Source organism: Cryptomeria japonica, chromosome 1, assembly GCF_030272615.1.
Source record: "Cryptomeria japonica chromosome 1, Sugi_1.0, whole genome shotgun sequence".
Lineage (NCBI taxonomy): Eukaryota > Viridiplantae > Streptophyta > Pinopsida > Cupressales > Cupressaceae > Cryptomeria > Cryptomeria japonica.
The window spans coordinates 160,144,517-160,165,542 of NC_081405.1; the positions used below are offsets into that span (position 1 = coordinate 160,144,517).

At 38.2% G+C, this 21,026-nt stretch overlaps 1 protein-coding gene across 2 annotated transcripts in view; it reads right to left on the bottom strand.

Moving 5' to 3' along the window:
• Positions 1-21,026, bottom strand: part of LOC131029006 (uncharacterized) — a 97,242-nt gene that overhangs the window by 40,251 nt on the left and 35,965 nt on the right. For both annotated transcript variants that reach the window (XM_057959386.2, XM_057959387.2), the window contains exons 2-5: positions 11,604-11,703; positions 11,380-11,500; positions 10,940-11,061; positions 10,652-10,773 (exon numbers count right to left, since the gene is read on the bottom strand). In XM_057959386.2, the coding sequence (XP_057815369.1) occupies positions 10,652-10,773; positions 10,940-11,061; positions 11,380-11,500; positions 11,604-11,703 (465 nt within the window). The remainder of the gene's footprint in view (positions 1-10,651; positions 10,774-10,939; positions 11,062-11,379; positions 11,501-11,603; positions 11,704-21,026) is intronic.

Sequence of the window (21,026 nt, forward strand, 5' to 3'; positions counted from 1 at the left end):
CCGAATGCAAGTGTACTTGTAAAAAGGAAAATGAAGAAGTGGGTGAAAAAAGAGATTTTGACATGTGGGAAATGGCGGGAATGGTAGATACGGATGATGGTAATGAGTATGAAAAGATTTTGGGAAGATCATCTTTATGAAAATGGGAAGAACTTTCAACTTGTAATTAGATTTTAAAAACCCAATTTTGAAAGGATGAATATTTTTCAACTTAGAAACTTGGAATTTCACCAAAAGATGGTTAAGGTTTTTCAACCAAAGGGGAAGATCAACTATTTTCATCTTACTTGCAATCGGGTTTCAAAATCCCGAATGCAAGTAAAGAGGGAAAATGGGGAAAGACAATGCAATTTCACAAATTGCTTTGCAAACTTGGAACAAAGGGGAAAATCTCTCACAAAACCGATTTTAGGCAAGAACAAAACAAAACATATATACAAATTGACCAAGGAAACTGTTGTCATTTTATGACACCCTTGGTTCATCAATGAGAACCGATCAGAGATATGTTCTATGGACCAGCGCTGCCTCAGTTGATCAAAGAGAAAACAATGGAATCATAAAGTATTAGGTGTTGTCTTGTCGGAAGTTCCTTTCCCAAGCCTTCTCTTCCTCTCTCTTTCTCGGAACCCGGAGGTTCCGAAGTCCCCTTCCTTGGTCTCTTGTTCTCTTGCCCCGGAACTCCGGAACCCCCAGGTTCCCAAGTTCCTTGTTCTTCTACCCCGGAAACCCCAGGTTCCCAATTTCCTAAGTCTTCAACTCCGGAACCCCTAGGTTCCCAAGTTCCTTGTTTTTCTACCCCGGAACTCCGGAAACCCCAAGTTCCCAAGTTCCTTGTTCTTCAACCCCGAAACTCCGAAACCCCCAGGTTCCCAAGTTCCTTGTTCTTTAACCCCGGAACTCCGAAACCCCCAGGTTCCCAAGTTCCTTGTCTTCAACCCCGGAACTCTAGAACCCCTAGGTTTCCAAGTTCCTTGTTCTTCTACCCTGGAACCCCCAGGTTCCCAAGTTCCTAAGTCTTCAACCCCGGAACTCCGGAACCCCCAGGTTCCCAAGTTCCTTGTTCTTCTACCCCGCAACTCCGAAACCCCCAGGTTCCCAAGTTCCTAGTCTTCAACCCCGAAACTCCGGAACCCCCAAATTCCCAAGTTTCTTGTTCTTTAACCCCGAAACTCCGGAACCCCCAGGTTCCCAAGTTCCTTGTTCTTCGACCCCGGAACTCCTGTCTCCAAAGTTTCCCCAACTACGGTGACCCGAGTCCCCGAAGTTCCCCCAGCTACGGTGACCTAGGCCCCCGAAGTTCCCCAGCTACGGTGACCTGGGCCCCCGAAGTTCCCCAACTACGGTGACCCAAGTCTCCGAAGTCTTCAAAACTTACTTCCGGCTGGCAACACTTCTGGATGGCGTGATCGACACTCAAGGCTTTAAATGCTCCAACAGTTTTGGTGACTTGTGCACTTATTTTGTGGAGCCACGGGTGTGCATTTAATGTTTTTGGCAGGATTTCCATCAAGGGAGGTACAGGGCCATGCTTGGTGACTTATGTCATGCTCTGACTTTGGAAGGTCAATCAATCCACCTTCTCAGGGTTTCCCTTTGTGGGTATGGCTAGGTTGCTTGCATGTACAAGCCAAGTGCATGCACTTCCCTGCACTTCCAGACTGACATACAGGGGTCATGATCACTCTTGTAACCATTTTTCTATATAAAGGTTGTTAAGCCTCATTGTAAAGGGTTCTCTCCCTGCTGGCTTGAGCTTTCTTATGCTCTTCTCTTCTCTTCTCTTAAAGACTTGTCATTATTTTTGCATTTCTACAACTGTAAGATTGGCTTTTGGCCTTATGATTAATTGAAAATCACTATTCTTGCCTCCTAGCCTATGTATGCTATGTATGCTTTCTTACCTTCATTATAGGAGTATGTCTTGTGGCTTTTCTCTCCATCTATGTTGTGTTAACTTGTTTTCTGAGTGTGACTTGTGGGAATCCTTCTCCCCTCTTGACACTTGGCAAATTCTAACCTCCATACATGCGTTTGGGTCACTTATGCAATTGAAGTTGTGCATCTCTTGGGATTTTTAGTTGGTTCCTTGTGCCATTTCGGTAGGGAGAGAAACATTCTCTTCTTGGTGCATCACCTCCTTTCATTTCAAGCATTCTCTCTTTCCTTTACCTCTACAAGTTGTTAGGGTAGGCTTAGGAGTTAGTTTTTAAGTGTCGAGTTGGTTCACACCTACACCTTGGATTGAGAAGGAAGTCGGCCTTCTCCAAAGATTCAACCCCCTTGCGCAAGGTCCCACACTTCGGGGTTGTTTCCATGTTTCACAAGGTTGCTGAGTTGATAGCTCAGCAAGGGTGCGAGCTTTTGTGATAACAGAAACCAAAACAAACAAAAACAAGAAATGAAAACAAAGAAGAAAGGAAAGAAACATACCTTGATCAATCAAAATGCCCTCCAAGAAACAAGAAGCAATCCTTGAAAGAGAAGACAATGAACCTCTTAAATAGATACAAGAAGAAGATTCAAACCCTAGCCACGTTTTTCCAAAACACCATATGCAGCAAAAACGGCTATCAAAATGGCATGAGAATTGGTCAAATCTTCATCCAAACTCCACACCTAGGCAAGACAAGCAAAAACGACTAAGGAGGAAGAGGATTCGTGGCAAATTCCAAAGGCAAATCGTGGTATTTCTACAACACGTGTTGCTGTTTCAACGCCTTATAACCAGCAAATGAATCCACCAAATGACGTGAAAAGAGTTCTAAGATGCATGAAAACAGGCATGAAACTAAAACGCCTTCCTCCTCCTAAGATTTCTCCACAAAAATCGATTGAAACTTTCAACAAAATCATCCAATATTGCTGATTGGGTTCTTGAGGAGAAATGACAAGTTTAAAATGCATGAAACCAAAGAAATGGGGTTTCTTCAAACTATTTGCAAGTTAAAATAAAAAGTAAGTTACAAGGGGGAAATGAAAAGTAAGTTACCAGTTCTATTTTTCATAAAGTGCACTTGTAATTTAACTTTAAAAAACAAAAAAACTTGCAACTTAAGGAAAATTTCTCACCTGCAGTCAGGGAGAAAAAACTCGAAATTGAAGGAAAACCATAGCAAACGAACTCAGAATGCGATGAAATTTGAAACGTGGTTTGAGGATGGACTGAGGATTAGTCCAGTCCAAGGGTAAGGCGAAATTCTGCCTTGGGAAGCATGCCATAGAGTAAAATTTTCATTTTTTGACTATTTTTTTATGTAATGGTCCATCATTTTTTAAAACAAAAATGAGGACAACAGGTGGGAACCTCCTAATGTGGATGAGTGAACCGTGAACGTGAATTTTGACAGGGCAACTCAAGGAAATTTGAGACCCTTCGGGGCTAGGTGTGTCTTGACAGATCAAGATGAAAGGATTTTGGCTATCAAAGCCAAGAAGTTGTTGATGAGAACAAATAACGAGGCCAAGCTTTAAGCAACCTAGCTAGGGATACAATTATGCAAATGAGTGTGTTTTAGGAAGCTTCATCTAGAAGGAGATGCGGTGATAGCCATTAATGCCATACATTGCCAAGATACCCAAAATTGGAAATTAACAAAATTCATCCCACAAATTTGGGAGGGACTGTCCCAATTGAAGGTATTCAAACTCACCCATGTATTCCAAGAAGGGAACAAGGTCGTAGACAAGCTGGCAAAAAATGGGTAGTGAATATGATGATGTACTCTGGAATCGATTTGGTGAATTGTGAATAGTTTCTAGGTGACCTAGGAATGGACGAAAGGACATCTAATGGCAAGAGCATTGAAGGTAGGAAGGTAGGAAGGTTGGCGCATGGGAAGAGTAAATGTGGATGGCTCCTTCAACAACTGAAGGCCTATATCTTCTCCAATGCGCCAAACAAAGACATAATGCAAAATAGAGACTAAGGAGCACCAGATGGCCTTTCGAGGAAGGATAATGGACAATAGATTGCAAAAAGCTTTGAATATCTTGGAGTTGGAGCTGCTAGAAGTGATCAAACTAATTTTTGGAAAGCTTTTTTTGAGCTCGACCTACCACTTCCGCATCAATAGTGATATCGCCTCCCTCTTTATGGCATGGTTGTTACAAGCAAGAGGTGAAAAGGGCGGGGGGGAATTCCTAATGCAAAAATTGATGAAAGCGTGGTGGCAAATGGACATGCACCACTGTTAGGACTTGGCAGTGGTAGGAATTGGTCTCCATCTATTTGGAGGTGTATTGTTGCAACTCACATTGTCATATAATAGACCATGGATCCCATTCTTGGTATGGCGGATTAGTGAGGACAAGGAGGCATGAAGATTGCAGGTAATAGGGTGCATCAAGTTATTAAAGGAGCTTGTGGGAACATCTTAGGTGGCTAGAAAGGCTAGCCTTTGGCGGATTGATAGTAGGACTTGTTGACATGGAGATGGACGAGAAGGATGATGGATCAAATCATTAGGTCTAGGTAGTAAACTGTAGGTTGGGACATCAATTTGGCTTTTTTATATATTTTTTATGTAATTCCCTTTGAATTTCGTGTTCGGCTCCCTTAGTGCCATTTTGATATATTAAAAAAAAAACAGATGCAAATAATAATTGAAGATAATAAATAATTTTGATAATTAGTAATTAATAAATTAAACAAAAATTAATAATAATTGCAAAAAAAAAAATTATAAATAACTAGTAAAATAAAATTGATAATATCTACATATTATCTAGATTATTCAACACAAATAAATAAATCAAATAAATAAAAATTTAAGTAAAATAAATATAAAATAAAAGTACAATAAAAATAAAGATTTTTACAAACTAATATTAAACACATTTGAAAGGAGGAAAATTAATTGTTAGCTTTTTAATTTTATTCGCGTGTAAAAAAATATTAAAAAAAATAAAATAAAATAAATTATCTTTATTTTAAAGAGTAGTGTTTAAATTTATCTTGAATCAAATTTAAAATATTTTTATTTAATAAACTTTAAAATTGATATTTTTTTATTTTAAATAATATACTAAAAGATATTTTTGACTTATCATAGAAATATTGTGAAATTAAATATTTAAAAATAATAAAACAATGTTTAATTGATTGTTTTATTTTTAATTATCTTTATAACAAAAAATAATAATAAAATAATCAAAAGAAAACATTAAAGAAAGATTATAAACAAAAAGGAAAACAAAGAAGAAAACAACGATGAACTTCGAAAAGAAAGTTAAAAACAAAAAATCAAGTTTGTGCAAGTGGATTAGCATTTCCAAGTATGCCAATTCTTTACGCACTCAGACTTTGACTCAAGGGATGCCAGTTTTTTAATCACTTCCCGATTCCTCAAGTCAATGACGTACTTCCTCCTACGACTCTCGATCAAGAGGGTGTTTCGCTTCCAATTATGATTCGCCTTGGCAATAATCAAGCATCCCGTCCCAAGGAGTGCATCATACGTCTTCTTCTATGATGGTATGACTACGAAGTCCAAGAAAAATTGTTGTGTCCCAATCATTACTTTTTGTGCCATCAATGTTCCCACTAACTCGATGTCATGTTGGTTGGAACCTACCAAGTGGAAGGTCGGTGGCCAGAGCGTTGGTCTTCCAAGGTATTTCCATGTATCTTTTGGCAGTATGTTTACTCCTGAGCCTCCATTGAGATGGCATTTGTCAGCTTCTTCCCCATTATTTCCATCTTGACGACCATTGGCTTCCTCCTGATGCTCACCGTCAGCAAAATTGGATCAATGGCTTCATTCCCTTCACATGGTGGTTTCCTTGTCGGTTCCTCTTGTGGTTTACATTGTCTTTGGCTAGTTGTATCGTCACTGACCGTGTTGGTAATTGCCACTCTCAATTGCGGCATAGTTTAAAGAAAGTCTGTCACCTTGATGGGTATGGTTGTCTGTAGCACCCGCCAAACTATGTTCTTCTCTAACTCCCGCAATGATGTACTTGCAGTTCCATTGGAAGTTATTCGTTCCTTCACCAAAATTTGTTCTACTTCTGCTCTGGCTTCTCGAAGTCGTTCCTTCTCCGTACAATGGTCTAAGCACACTGCCTTCTTCGTCTGTGCTCTTGTGATCGCCTATACTACCTCATCTTGTTCCGCCACATCCAACATATTAATACCCTTTTGCTTTGGGCGGTCAATGTATTCATGATTTCCCAGTCCACACCATTTTCACAAAAATTGTATGTTGTCTTTCTTATTCTAGCAATCTCTCGCAAAGTGTACCCATTCACTACATTGTCGACACTATATGATAGGACATCCTATGAAGTCGTACTGTATTTGATTTCGCCCTTGTTGATTTTGATAATTGCTTGGCGATGCATTTTGTGGTTTCGATGGAGTGGACTCTCCCTATGTGAAGAGTACTTGTGTACTTCTCGTCTTCAAATTGTATGGGCACTCCTTGAGTGAATGACCCAACACTTGGCAAATCTCAAAAAACATATTTCTAAGACAATTACCTTTTGTGTGCCCCTCACTTTTGTGTGCTTGAACCATTTTGGATTCTTTGTCACTACTACCTTTGATGCTCTCGTCATCGTGAGCCTTCTTCTTCCCTCAGGAGGATGTATTGTTTTCACTCTCGATGTCCATCGCCTGATTGTAAGCATTGGTGTACAAGGACGGAGGCACTACTTTCATCTTCTTGCGTAGCAAGGGGATCATTCCCTCAATGAACCACCACTTCTTCAACCCATCGACTGGTTGGTTCTCTATCTTACTCAACAACTCCTTGAGCCTACGAGTGTATGCCCATACGCTCTCAAGCTTCCCTTGTTTGGTATTGTAGATTTTTGCAACAATTTCATGGCATCTCTCAACAGTTTAAACTCTTCCTAAATGCCTGCTTTAGTTCGTTCCATGTTGCCTTGTGTTGATTAGCCAAGTTTGTATACCAGTCGATGGCGATTCCACATAGCATGGCAAGAAATGCCTTCAACCAGTAATCATGGTCATCTTGACCATTCGCCTCTCATATTGTTATGCAAGTCTTACAATGGCATACGGGATCCTCTGATCCATCCCCTGTGAACTTTTGTAGTTTTGCACATTCGAACTTGTTGGAGAAGTCACCATCTTTCTCGCCTGCTTACTCCCTTGTTTGTTGAACCTGGGTGGACTGTTTCGACCGCTACGTTTTGGTGCTTTCCCTACACTCTCGATCACGTGTGCGTCCTCTACATGTTTGCCTCCAACGTCCCCAACTCTTCGAGTACTTCCAAGCTCCGACTCCCCCTAGTGCTCCCTTTGGTCGAGGGTCGACGGTTCGGATCCTCCAAATCTCAATTCCCCTAAGATGGATAGACGGTTGAATATGTCTATGAGTTCAAGATTTCCCTCTTTCTACTCCTCAGCTGATCCGACATCGAGTGTACAGACTGGTGGTCTAATCGTCCGACTGGATTTTCCTCAAATGTTTCTCATAATCTTCTTCTTCGTTCTCTTTGCCCTACAATCCTTAAAGATCGCCTAATCACTTGGTCTTGACCACCCTATGCCCTCTTCTCACATTTATTGGGGTCCAAGGACATGAATCACTCAAGGCTGACCCAATTTCTTGTAAGGCATCAGCGCCAAATGTTTTTAGCTATATTTGATAAATTAAATACAAGAAATAATAATACAAATAACAATGCATACCAGATACAGGAGTAAAATATATCTTTATTCGCACATGAAATTATTACAGAGAAGAAGACCAAAGATGGTTGGCCAAGGATTACAATTCATCCGACTATATCCTACTACCTTCCTTGGCAGTACACAACATATTTAAAGGACCCGACAGTTGCCAAGAGGAACACAACCGTCAACCAACTGACACATTAACTATCCAAGAGTGACAGCGAACTTAAATTGGACAGTTAATACATTGTCGGGTAACCAATAATATCAAATATAAGAAGAGTCATTTTATGCCGACTGCACATGTAGTATACAAAGGCATGTGCAAAGAAAATAGGATATAAGGAACAAAGGAATATAACATTCTAATTCGTAAGTGAAGAGATAAATGTCCTAAAGGACAACCTTTGGGGTTGATAACAACATAGACACATGCTGCATGACAAGATGGATAAGCTTAAGGCAATCTGTAAAACAACTGGATCATAACCACGCTACTTCTTGATTCAATTCTATGGAGAGCATGCTCAATTGACCTCAAGAAGAGCATCATATAGTTACAAGTTCGATAACTTAAAGGAAAATTGTAAATTGGGGATGGTCATTGGGTCACTTCTTGATTCATATATAAAGCTGAATGTTAGATTTAGAAGCATTTGACTCTCAGCATGCAGTTAGCTCTGCCAAAGCAAGCCATTGCTACTTGTTTCAATCGAAAAGATATCCATCAGAAGCACTCCTCAATACATGTGGGCATTTTACTATTTTTTACAATCATATCATTCGCTATCAGTATTAATTCTTGGAAAATATAGTTAATTAGAATATTTACAAAAAATTGGCTAAAATTTTGGCAGAAAAAAGGAGTTTGTTTGGCATATTTATTTTTCAAAACAATAGTTATAAGCCAAAAATAGCCTATAAAATTTTCCATTTCAAAAATGTAGGGCAATAGAAAAGACCTCCACGTTGTCAGCTACAAGAAGAGCCCCAAATGAATTTATGCCATATCTTCTTGTGTTTGTCGTCTATGTGAGCGTTGAGGTCAAAGACACTTTGCTGACAGATGTGAAATCATATGTTAGACAAAGAAATACAATCATCACACTTGGGCATTGATCTGATGACTTGATGTCACGACCCCACCATTACATATATAGAAACTAGGGCTGCAAAATTAAGAAGAGCCGACCTAGGGCTTAAGTGAAAATAATAAAGATCATGGGCCAACTCCCCTTTGTATTATTGAAAGAAAACCCTATGCTAGCCGACCTGTTGGCATCTAAAACAAATTAAAACTATTTTTTCTTAAGGGATGACTTCCTTCGGACAAAGACAAAGGGCAAATATCTAAGAGGTAAGGTACAATCCTCTAAGGGCATTAAAAAAATAAATAAAGAATGAACGGGAACAATGATTAGAAAAACTAAGCAGCCAGCGGCGGTCTTAATCTCATTATTTATTAAGCAACAGTCTTATTATTATTCATAAAGAGGGGATCATAATCTTAATAAAGCAGCAATCCATATATTATAAGATAATAATACAAACAATAATTGATGCTGACATTAATACAGGTTGTTAACACATGATCAGGTGCGATAGACAACAAATTAATTAGTTAAGGCAGAAGACATTGTATCAGGAGTCGACACCCTTGCAAGAAGGGTATCCATTGGGAAAGACATGACTTCCCATCCAAAGCCAAGGGATATATATACAGCACATCGGTCATTTCAAGGAGGCATCAAGAGAAATCGCTCAAGGACAGAACTGATTTAAGTGAATCAGTTTCAGGCATACAGCCATTGTGCATTATACAAATGATTGGTATGAAGTCTAAGTATTTTATACAATCAATCTTCCTATACATTTATAAACATTGATTTCCAAGTATTTTATACAATCAATATTCCTATATGCATTTATAGATATTGATTATAATAAGATCGATACTTATATTATATTTCTACATATATACATGTATTTATCCCATGATCAATCAAATGCAAAGTTGGAGGAAATAAGCTAGGGAGATGCAGTTTACCGGCTCCCCCGAACTAAGTAGACCACCCCAAGGGATGGAACTGGTCATAGTTGGACGTTCCTGCCACTTGTGGGCTGAGAGGCGAGTAGATTACCCCAAGGGATGGAACTGGTCATAGTTGGATGTTCCTGCTGCTTGGGGGACAAGAGGCGAGTTGCCATGATTGAATGTTGCATGCTCTCAGACTTAGTTGGGTTGGGCAGTGCACTGGCGCCCTTTCGTGTTTTCCTACAGAACTAGACTACGATTGGTTATAGGGAAGTTAGCTAGTAATAATGTTATCATTCCATATAATATACTTGATTTTGTTGTTTTTTTCTTAAGTTTATGATTAAAATGAATTTACTTTAGTATGTTATTGTTAAGAATCAAATTTAGACACAAATGGGTTAATCAAAATTTGTGGACATTACACTTGAGTGATTGCATCAAAGCTTAGAATGTATAGGGTCGGTTTCATGTCCTATACCTCAACGTATGAACTACTCACAATTTGTGACTGAATTTAAGTGTCTGAGTGCAAGGGCTTTGTCTTCATAAGAATTAAAACTATTAAGCATTATATGATTAATTGTGTATCGTATCTTGCTCTGTGGTTATCTGGAGCATATCCCGCAGCATAACTAGTTGAGTTGACCAGCAGAGTATTTTTTTGAGTAATATGGTTTGCATGTAAGGTTCAAGAGGCTAAATACCTCTCAAAAAGTGGACTTTGACCATTATATTTACCTATATGTAATCCTTTTTCAACCTAACAATCATGAGAACTTTGTCAATGTAGAAAAAACACAATGATGAGATGAACGTATTTGAATTCTATCATGCAGCTGGTAGCTGAAGAGAACATTTTGTATGGTTGAATATGTGTTGGAAAAACTTTAGAGAAAAATATTATTCTTTAGAGAATCTGACCCCAGGTGTTCATTTAATAAATTAATTATGCAAGAATTACAAACCTGCTGACCATAGCCAGTATATAGAATGAGTATATTTCGGTGGCAATAGAACAGTCATAGCTGGGATTGCAATAAAAGGAATGAACTGCACAAATGCATATGGTCGAAGATCATCAAAAAACCTGCAATTAGAAAATAGAAAAGGGAAATACGTTAAACAGGATTAGTAATCAAGATGGCATTTTAATGCAGGATGAGATCATTAACGGCCTTGAAATTTTCAATGAAATCACTTTTGCAGCATAAGGCATTTAAGATGACAAGCTAAAGTTCAATACTCCTACTTGCCTCCAGTAAGCAATGCTGACAGTACTCAACATTAGGATAGGAAAGAGGAAAGCAGTTCCAGTCCGTTCATCAATTCTTTCAATGATAAATATCACCATAACTGAAGTCAATGCAACAGTTACCTGCAAAAGCCGTCATTTTAACAGAAGAATGTCATTAATGGCACAATCCCCTGAAATTGATGCACCAACCATCAAGTGCTGAGCGAATATTACGTGCGTGTGTGTGCATGCGTGCATGAGAGAGAGAGAGAGAGAGAGAGAGAGAATTACCAGTATCAACTATGATTATCTTGCTCAAAATAACAAATTTCAGACAGGTGAATAAGCATGAAAGAAAACAAAGAGTGAAGTAGCAGGTAATAAGGGAACCTTATAATGAAAAAGTAATAAAAAGCATCAAGTAAGAAAATGAAACAAATGAAAGAAGATAATTCTTACAGGTAAACGATCCCATACAAGCCTAGCGTCATCTGGCTTGAGATGGTAATGAGCTGATCCAAAAGCAGTGGCTACAACTGCAGCATAGAAGAATATCCAACCCCACACTTCTCCTCGTAAACTGTATACAAGATCACCCAAGAAACATCCAACCATAAATATACATATCAGGGGATAGTAAAAGATGTACTGAAAATTTACTGCACAAGATAAAACATCCATACCTTATTCCAAAGTAATTTCCATGAAGGCAAAGGACAAATCCAATAACACCAATCACTAGAAAGGGGAAGATAGAAATCACGTTTAAGGTGTTAGGCACACCTGACATATAAAAACCATGAAAAACCATCATATTAATCAAAGAGAAACAATGATACACAAAATAATATCAAAGAATTATACATGATAATATGATATCGATAAATCCCACATATGTCAATAAAAGCCTCATAGCAGACCTATATATGTACAGACAACATAAAAAATGACATAGACAAACTGCATCCTCAATCTTTTCTTTAGGTTGGGCATGACAAATGGTAAAATCCAGACACCAAAGGATGCAATTAGTGAGAAAGGTGCAAAACTAAAATAGATTACCCAAAATGTATCGCTACATGCCCCTTTAGATTACGTGGTAAGGAGGAACAAGATATATTTCATGAAATAACTAATAAGTCAAAACAAATGAGTGATATCCAAAAACAAGACCAGCCCCAAATCCGGCCACTAAGTCATCTGAGATATAGCAAATAGCACAGCCATGGATTAGCCTAATTATTCCATTATAAAAGTATTTCAAAATACAAAATCCCAGTGATCCACTGAATCTAAATAATGCAAAGCCCAAACTGTTCCTTAATATTAATTTAAAAGATAATAATGAAAATAAGACTTGGCAAACCATCCTATAAGAGAGAAAATTGAGAAAATTTCTAAATCTAAAATGTAGTAGCCAACAAAAATACCATGCAGCCTGTATGTTAGTTACTCTTGAAGACTTTCTGATAAGGTATTGTTGATGTGTTCTTTATCCACAATCAAACACTAAATAAAATACCAAGGTATCTTATCCTCTCTTGAACAAAATCTTCCCAAGTGCTAAACTATGTGATCAATTGGAAGACTCCAAGGTTCCTAATGTTGGGTCACAACTTGTGGATAAGCATAGTTGGTCGATGTGATTGATGGTAATCCAAGGGGACTTACATTGAATAATTGAATGCTTGAATTGCTGGAACTTAGATTTTAACTACTTGCTTGGAGAATAAAACACGCATAAGAGATGGGTTTAGGAAGACTACACTACTCCTAAGAATGCAAGAGACAATGGACAACCTTTGGTGAAACTCCACTAAGCCTTGATTTTAACTACTTGCTTGGAGAATAAAACGCGCATAAGAGATGGGTTTAGGAAGACTACACTACTCCTAAGAATGCAAGAGACAATGGACAACCTTTGGTGAAACTCCACTAAGCCTTGCTTTGACATGCAAAGCAACAACTCCACAAAGCTTAGTGCAATCTTCTAAGGAAATTAGATGATTTTCAAATCATCATCAAGCATAGACACCATTAATTAAATGCATATCAATGATTGAGTAACAATTGAACTAAAGTGCTTTCAAGGATTCCAGTTGACCACACAAGGCGAATTTGCAATCAACAAACTACTAGTGGTATGGATTAAGAGTTTCACCATGAATCATGCACAACACTCTATCATTCATCTAGTTATTCATCATCTAACTGTAACATGAAGATCCAACAAGAAACCATGCACTTGTAAAGAAACAACACATTCCACCATAACTTCAATGAAAAGGAAGTTTATTTACAACTTTGGCAACAATTTCTGCCTTTTCCTCCTACTCTACTCTAGTTACTATCTGCTATTAAACTATTTCACTATTAATCTCCTATTAATGATTAACCTTCTATTAACTCTTACAAATGAGAAGTTCGAGCCTTATATAAAGAGCTCATTAAATTTCAAGGGCTCCGATCGATTTGAGATCAATGGCCGAGATTACAAGATGGAAACCCTAATTAGGGTTTATTACAACAAACTCTTCTTAGCCAATGAAATAATTACAACATTTGGACACATATCCTCTCTAGAATATTTTACCAACAAGTAGTGAGGGTAGGTACATTGGAGTTTGTGTCCCTATGGGTGAGTCAAGTGCATCGCATCTGAACATGCTGATGTAGAACCTTCTGATTGATGGAATGGTGACTAGGATGCCACCTCAACTTGCACTTGTGGACTTAATAGATTATCATGAAGGAATGTTGAGCAATATCTCTTGATACTCAATATTATTCAAGTAACTCAATGTGATGATGATGGTTGATCTTGAAATTTCTTTTCTTTGACTTGAATTCTTTGGTGTATTTGTGAAATCCTTTGTTTTGAGTTTAGATTCCTTTTGCTGTCCTCCTCCTTAAATGTCCTGAATTTGTCTTCCTTGATGACTCGCCTTGGAATGTAGAAATCTCTTGCTTTGAGTGTGTAGAACACGTCTTTGATGCTTCTCCTTCATCTTTATGCTTCCTTCGTATTCCTTGCAATCATACATGCAAGAGAAGAAAACAGAAATCAACCTCTAACAATTGTGGAATGAAAGATATTCGAAATTACATCATTTAAATTATGAGGTTCACTTCTCAAGGTTCTCCTAAAATCTAGAAATGATCACTTAAGGACTAAAATGCATGATGTTGGTTATGTTTGTTGTGATTCACATCCTCAGGCCTGAGTTTACTGTCTCTTTTAAGTGTGATCACCTACATATCATCCCTGATTTTCTTGTGTTATCGTCTTACAAGTCCTGATTGCTGATGTTGAGGTTGAACCTGTTGTTCTTTACGATGTTGAGCGTGGTTATAGGAAAATCGCTCCCTTCCATTGGCAAAGGAAGCAAGTTCACTTCCTTCCGATGGCAAAGGAAGCAAATTCGCTACCTTCCATTGGCAACGGAAGTGAGCAAAGTAGCCATCCAGCTTGCTTTTTGAAACCATTTCATTCATTCGTCCAATTCATCAATTCGAGTCTTAAGGTTTTAGTCTTTATGTGCATAAACTCATCAAATTATCTCCAATGATCGTCTTGGAAGCCATTTTGATCCTTTCCGTTGGCAAGGGAAGTGACTTCGCTCCCTTCCATTGGCAAAGGAAGTGTGCGAAGTTCAAACTCTCAGCATCATTCCATCAATTTGATCTTCCAAAAGAGCAAAGGTGAGGTTAAATGCAAGGTGAAGCATTAGAAATGCTTAAGTCTTTGTGTTCCATTCGATCAAGTTCACTAAATCCCCTTCGTGCATGCAAAAGAAGTCATGTCGCTCTCTTCCATTGGCAATGGAAGTGGCATCGCTCCCTTCCATTGGCAAAGGAAGTGAGCAAAGTTGCACATACTTAGCCGAATTTTAAGTTTTGCTGGTCAAGAATCAAATTCATTGCTTTAACAAAGGCAACAGCATATGACAATTCAAGATGCTTTGGACCCCGTGGAAGGCAGAGGAAGGACGTTTGCTCCCTTCCAATGGCAAAGGAAGTGACTTCGCTCCTGTCAAGGGGCAATAAAAAATTTCATACACTTTAACCAAATTTCTTCCATGCAACCTGCCCCTCAACGAAGTGCAATCAGACCTCTTCGATGGTAAGGAAATTTTGTATAATTGGTGAAATTTCATCCAAGGGATTCATCTATCAAACCTCCTTACTACTCTTGTTTGAATTTATACCTCAGTTCACATCTCACATTTTGCTTCTATGAGGTCAAGGAAGTGCTAACAATGCCTTGGAAGAGCAAAGGAAGTCATTGTCAGTGCCATTGAAGAGCAAAGGAAATTTTCCTCTACTTATTCAAATTTCGCCTAAGACACCACATCTCACATCTCACAAGCCAATGATGATGATCAAATGGAATGATCATCATATAATCATTCATTTCCTAAGCTTTGACAACTGACTATCTTCACTTAATCAAGAGAGAGAGACTTGACTTGATTTCCTCCTGAACATCTGAGAAACTACACCTCCTCGACGCAAAGGCTAATAGCAAAAGACTCTACCACTATCCTAGAAAGCAGAAAAAAAAGTGGGGGTTTCCCATTTGCAATGGGGCGATGTGTGAAACGTCACAACAGGTACAGTCAAGGAAGAAGCCACCAATGTGAACACAACACTCTAAATGAGTAAGAGAGAAAACTAGCTCTATGAGGAGACAAGATCAACATAGAGAATTGGAAATAAAGGTTTGGCTATTTGCTACTTGAGTATAAGGGTGATATATTTATCAATCACAATACTATTACTGAGTAACTAAATACCCCACATTTGACTCTGCTCTGTAGGAAGAAGAGTAGCACGAATTCTTTACCATGTTATTACAAAGTTTCAGACTGATTACACAATTGACATCGATACCAATTATGAAGATTCATCTATGAGGGCATAGTTTGTTGATGATGGATGGTGTTGTTTCAGCACCCACCTAGGTTCAAGCCCCTGCAGGGCCAGTGAACTCATGGGTCTTGCATTGTTTGTTGGTAGGAAATGAGGCCCACTATTTGGGGTCCTGCTGACATAGCTAAAGTCGGATTACCAACTGCATCCGGTCAACGTAGAATAGAATGTTGTTGAGTATCCTATCCTCTCTTGTGTATGGAATCCCTAATGCTGTTTAAGTTGATCAAAGGGGACCTCAAGGATCCAAACGTCAGGTCATGACTACGAGATAACTAAGTTGATGTGTTTTGTTGGTAACACAACGGGCCTTACGTTTGCAACAAGCTGATCTGCATCTAACAATGCTGCGATTCTCAGATTGGGAAATAAAATCAAAAGGGAAGGGTTTAGGAATCCTAAGGACAGTGATGATAACAGTTGATGCAACGGGTAGACAGATTTTGATAAACCAGTTCTTGTTTCACCAAAGACACCCTCACAACTCGACAAGAGCGGTGCAAGCTCCAAAGAATAAATGGATTTTCAAACTATGGGGATTCATCTAGGCACCCAATTCTAGCGCAACCTAAAACGAATACCTACAATTGAACTGAGCACAGTTTTGGGTTCAGACTAACCATGCACAGTGACCTACAATCAGCGGGTCCCCAATGGTATGAACTTGAAATGCATCAAATACCCCCCACAATTCGCCATTAAAACCATTGAGCTCTACTTCTAACTAGCTGGAAGGAAACCATGCAAACAAAACAAAACCAAAATAACAAACACCAAATCAATGTTCATATATTGATTTTAACTGCTATTACAACAATTTCTGCAATAGTTCTACTCTATTTTAAATATGCAAAATGCATCTAACTATTCTAACTCCTAAAAATCTAACTAATTCTAACCTCTAAGAGTAAAAATATCTAACCCTTTACAATGAGAGGCACCCTGCCTTTTATAGAGTTTACAAATTGAACCAGAGGCTAGGATTGATTGCATTCAAGGGCCCTGATCTGCCTTCTAGAACCTAGCAGCTTTAACCCATGCCTAGTTATTCTTCAGTTATCCTCCCAACCATATTCTCAACTACCTACAACTGTTTGGCATCAATTCAAGTCAATTCAGTAGTTGGAAATAACTGACCTGTGTCCCCCTTTACTTTAAATTCATTAGACGGGGCCCACAAATAGTCATGTACATTAAACAATTTCAATTTTTTACAAATTGTCTTTCTGGAATTAATTCCAGTTGTGCACTTCTAAGAATGCATAGACTTGTAGCATTTAGAGTGTTCTTTTGTCTTCGGTCTTGCTGGGACTTCACCTTTGCGATTTAGGTGATGACACGTTTCTCCGTGCTTCATTTTACGCTCCGCAGTGTGTTCTTCATTGGCAACGCCTGGGACTGTCGTTTTGATCCTACACTTCTGCATCCTTGCTCTTTAGGCTTTGATTGTGATCAGGTCTCCAATTTGAGCTTCAGGTCAACACCTTAGCTTTCCCGGTGTCGTAGATCTACAAACAATCGATTTCCATCCTAAATTAATCACTTTGAAAAATTAAATAAATTAATTTAACAAATATTAAATTTTCAAGGAGGGGTCGGGCTTTGGTTTGGTGAAGACAAAAGACGTTTGCTTTTAAATTAGTATAAATCTCCTTTCACAAAATTAGGGTTTGGATGCTCTTGAACGATTTTGCCTTTTCTAACACCCCTTTTACCTTAAGAATTTTCGAGCTTTTGACATGAAATATATGTGATCCTTTCCTCATATTTTTTACACCCCTCTTCACAAAATGAAACTCGTGCATTTTAATTAAAGTGAGCGAACTTTATATTTTTGCCTCCCTTTGATAAAATTCATGATTTTCTCTTGTTTTACCTAAGACTTGCGACTTCGAGCGATTTATTTTCTTCTTGCAAAGTCGATTAAAAATGGCAAATACTGTGCTATGTGGCACTCTGAGAATTTAGAGGTTTTTGAGAGTTTTGAGCGACTTAAGGTTTGCGCGATTTCACTAAGTTCGAAACTCGTTTTTTTGGTTTAATATGCGCAATTTTCTTTTTGCTAGAAACGAAATTCAGCCTAAAGGAAAGAAATGTGCGAATTTGGACAAAATTCGGCCATTTTTAAATAAAAGTGCAATTTTGGACATCTTCCTCTGCTTTATTTTTTGGGCGATTCGGGTCAAAATGTGCGAATTTGTTTGAATCAAGCTCTTTGACTGGAAAGTGTGAATTCCCTAAAGTGCGAAATTCGGCCAATCTAACCAAAAATCGCAATTCCTCTTTTTAACTTAACATAGCTAACGCCTTGCATAAGACTCACACGATTCCTTTACTTTGTGCGATTTTTTGTTTGAAGTTGCATTCCCTCTTTGCAATTAGGGCCTTTTGCCTGAAATGAGCGATTTTTTGTTTGTTTAATGCCTTGGTTGATTAGAAAGTTCCGGCATTATGAATATTTTGCTAGAGAAATGCGATTTGTGCCTCAAGTGACTTCACACTCAATTGTTTCGGCCTGAGAAGGGTATTCGTGTGATTTGTTATTCTGAAAACTTCCCTCTCTTCTCCTTTTACCCTGCAAAGTCATGATTTTCGGGAGAAAGTGTGATTTCGCGCAACTTAGGGTTTATTTCAAACACCTAGCTTGTTTTAATCACTCCTCCATTTTGGTGATTTTCGGGCTTATTGGGGCTTATGTGCGATTTTTACTTCTCTTGGCTCGGTTGTCTTTTCACTTAGCACAAATTCAGGTATTTTGATGTGAATGAGCGATTTACTTGTTTGAAAAATGCTTCCTTCTCAGGAGAATTCGGGTTTGAAGATGAAATACGTGATTTTGTGTGAATCTTGCAAAACAGAAAATGCTGAACCCATGCCCTTGCAATTTCAAAAAAAACTGAACCTCATCTCTTGCAGGCAGACCAGATTAAAACAATGGGGGTCCCCTGTGAAGCAGGGGTGTGTGTGCAACAAGCACAACAGGTCCCACTGGCTGGGTAAAGCTAATGCCCATGTTTGATGCCAAGAGTCCATTGCCACCCTTAACTTACCAATAAATAAATAAATTAAATTAGTTGGAATTAGGTGGTTTGAATCAGAATTTAGCTGACTGAGCCATTTTTTTTTATCTACCCCAAGTCAGCTCGTACTCTGCAGCTTCTCAAGTTGATACCAGATTCACACTGTGTGACCATGCTGTTTATACTCAAAAGGCTCATATTGACACCAATTGGATTCAAAAACAATTGAAAAATTAAAACATATTGTTTATACTCTGTTACAGAATATATGAATGGGAAGACAGTAAAGGCCTAATCTTAAAGATATTTTTTAAAAGTAAACGATAATATGCTCATGAGACAAAATTGTCCAACAGCTATAAGTAAACACAGAGAGCTTTACCAACCATGCTATTACTTTATGCTTTGATGTTAAGGTTTTTGAGATTTACACACTTATTTGCAACCAATCAATGTTAATCATGTTATTATCACATCACTAATCAATTAAAACTTCAAATCTAAGTTGCCTTTTCTTTCTTTGTGACTTTCTTATGTTAGACCATTTTTTTAATTAGATTTGCAATTTGCTCCAGGTTGTTTGTCAGATGTTTTGTGACATTCTCCTAAAGTAGTTAATTCTGATAAAGAATGAGAGATGCCTCCCTCTGCCCTAGTGACCTCTAGCACATAATGAGGTAATGTTGCTTATCAAATTTCAACCAGTAGCATAAAAGAAAATCAGCCATACAGAATGGTGGTTGCACCCAAAGCCACACCTAGTTTTGGGAAATTTTCCCCATTTCCAACCATTCAAAACAACATTGATGAGGTGAAATGGTCATTATGCAATATATTTTGAGTTTCAATTGCATATTTTTATTTAAGATGGGTAACAGCCTGACAGGTAATACCTTGGGTTGGTCAATATGTATATTTTATTTTCTGCATTGGAAAAGAGACATGAACTCTGGCACATACATTGAAAAATATCTCCATCATTTCCACTGGATAGAAACTATTTACTGCTCTTCTCATAAAATAAATACATGAATTAATAATAGAGATGACAATGCATACCAAATACAAGAGAAATATATTTTTATTTGAACATGAAATTATTACAAATGAAGACCAGAGATGGTTAGCCAAGGGTCAGAGCCGATCCAACTAGATCATACTACTTTTCTTAACGATACACAATCTATTTAAAGAACCTGATAGTTGCCAAGAGGAACACAACCATCAACCAACTGGTGCTTATAAATTATAACTACCAGAAGCCGGCAAACACTTAATACATAGTCGGATAACCAATATTATAGAAACATAATGATAGGCATTGTACACTGACTACGTCCCCCAAAAAAAAAATTGTCTTCTAGACGACAAGTAAACATCAAGTAATATTAATAATTATGAAAGATTGTCCAAAGTAACGATGGTATTCTAGACAAACTTGGAAGAGTACTGTTGTGACTGTTTCACACATTGCCCCATTGCAGATGGAGAGCCCCCTTTTTTGCTTGCAATTTCAGTCTTAGGCAGCTTAGCAATTTCTAGGTCTCTCCTTAGGATGAAATGAGTCATATCAGCTCCTAGAAAGATTGGGTCTGTGATTAAAGATCAAGTTTGAGAGGCAGTAGTGTTGAGATTTGAATTTGATTGCTTGAGCTTGAAGTGGTGTTCTTATGTGAAAATTGATTAAGTGAGAAAATTTTGGATAATAAGAGGTGAAGCATATCATTCTTCCGTCCTTCCCTCCATCCCATATCCTCCATTTCATATCCTCCTTCCTTCACACCTTCCCTAGCCGCGGCATCCACCCTTCCATCCCTCCATCCTTCCTTTCTATCATCCATCCCTCTCCCCTTCACCTTCCACTACCACCTTTTACCTTCCATATCCCTTATATCTCCCTTTCCACTTCACCTTCCTTCCATTCCACTACACATCCTCTTCCAACCTTCCACTCATCCTCCTCCTTTCATCCTCTATCTTCCATCCCTTATCCCTCCAACCTCCTGCATCTTTCTTCCTTTATCACCCCTTAACTACTGTATTCACCTTCCCCTTTACGTAACTTCCCTTCCCTAAACCCTTCCTACCATTCATCATCTCATTTCTTCCTATCCTTCATCTGCCTTCCACTACCTCATCCTAACCCACTTATTT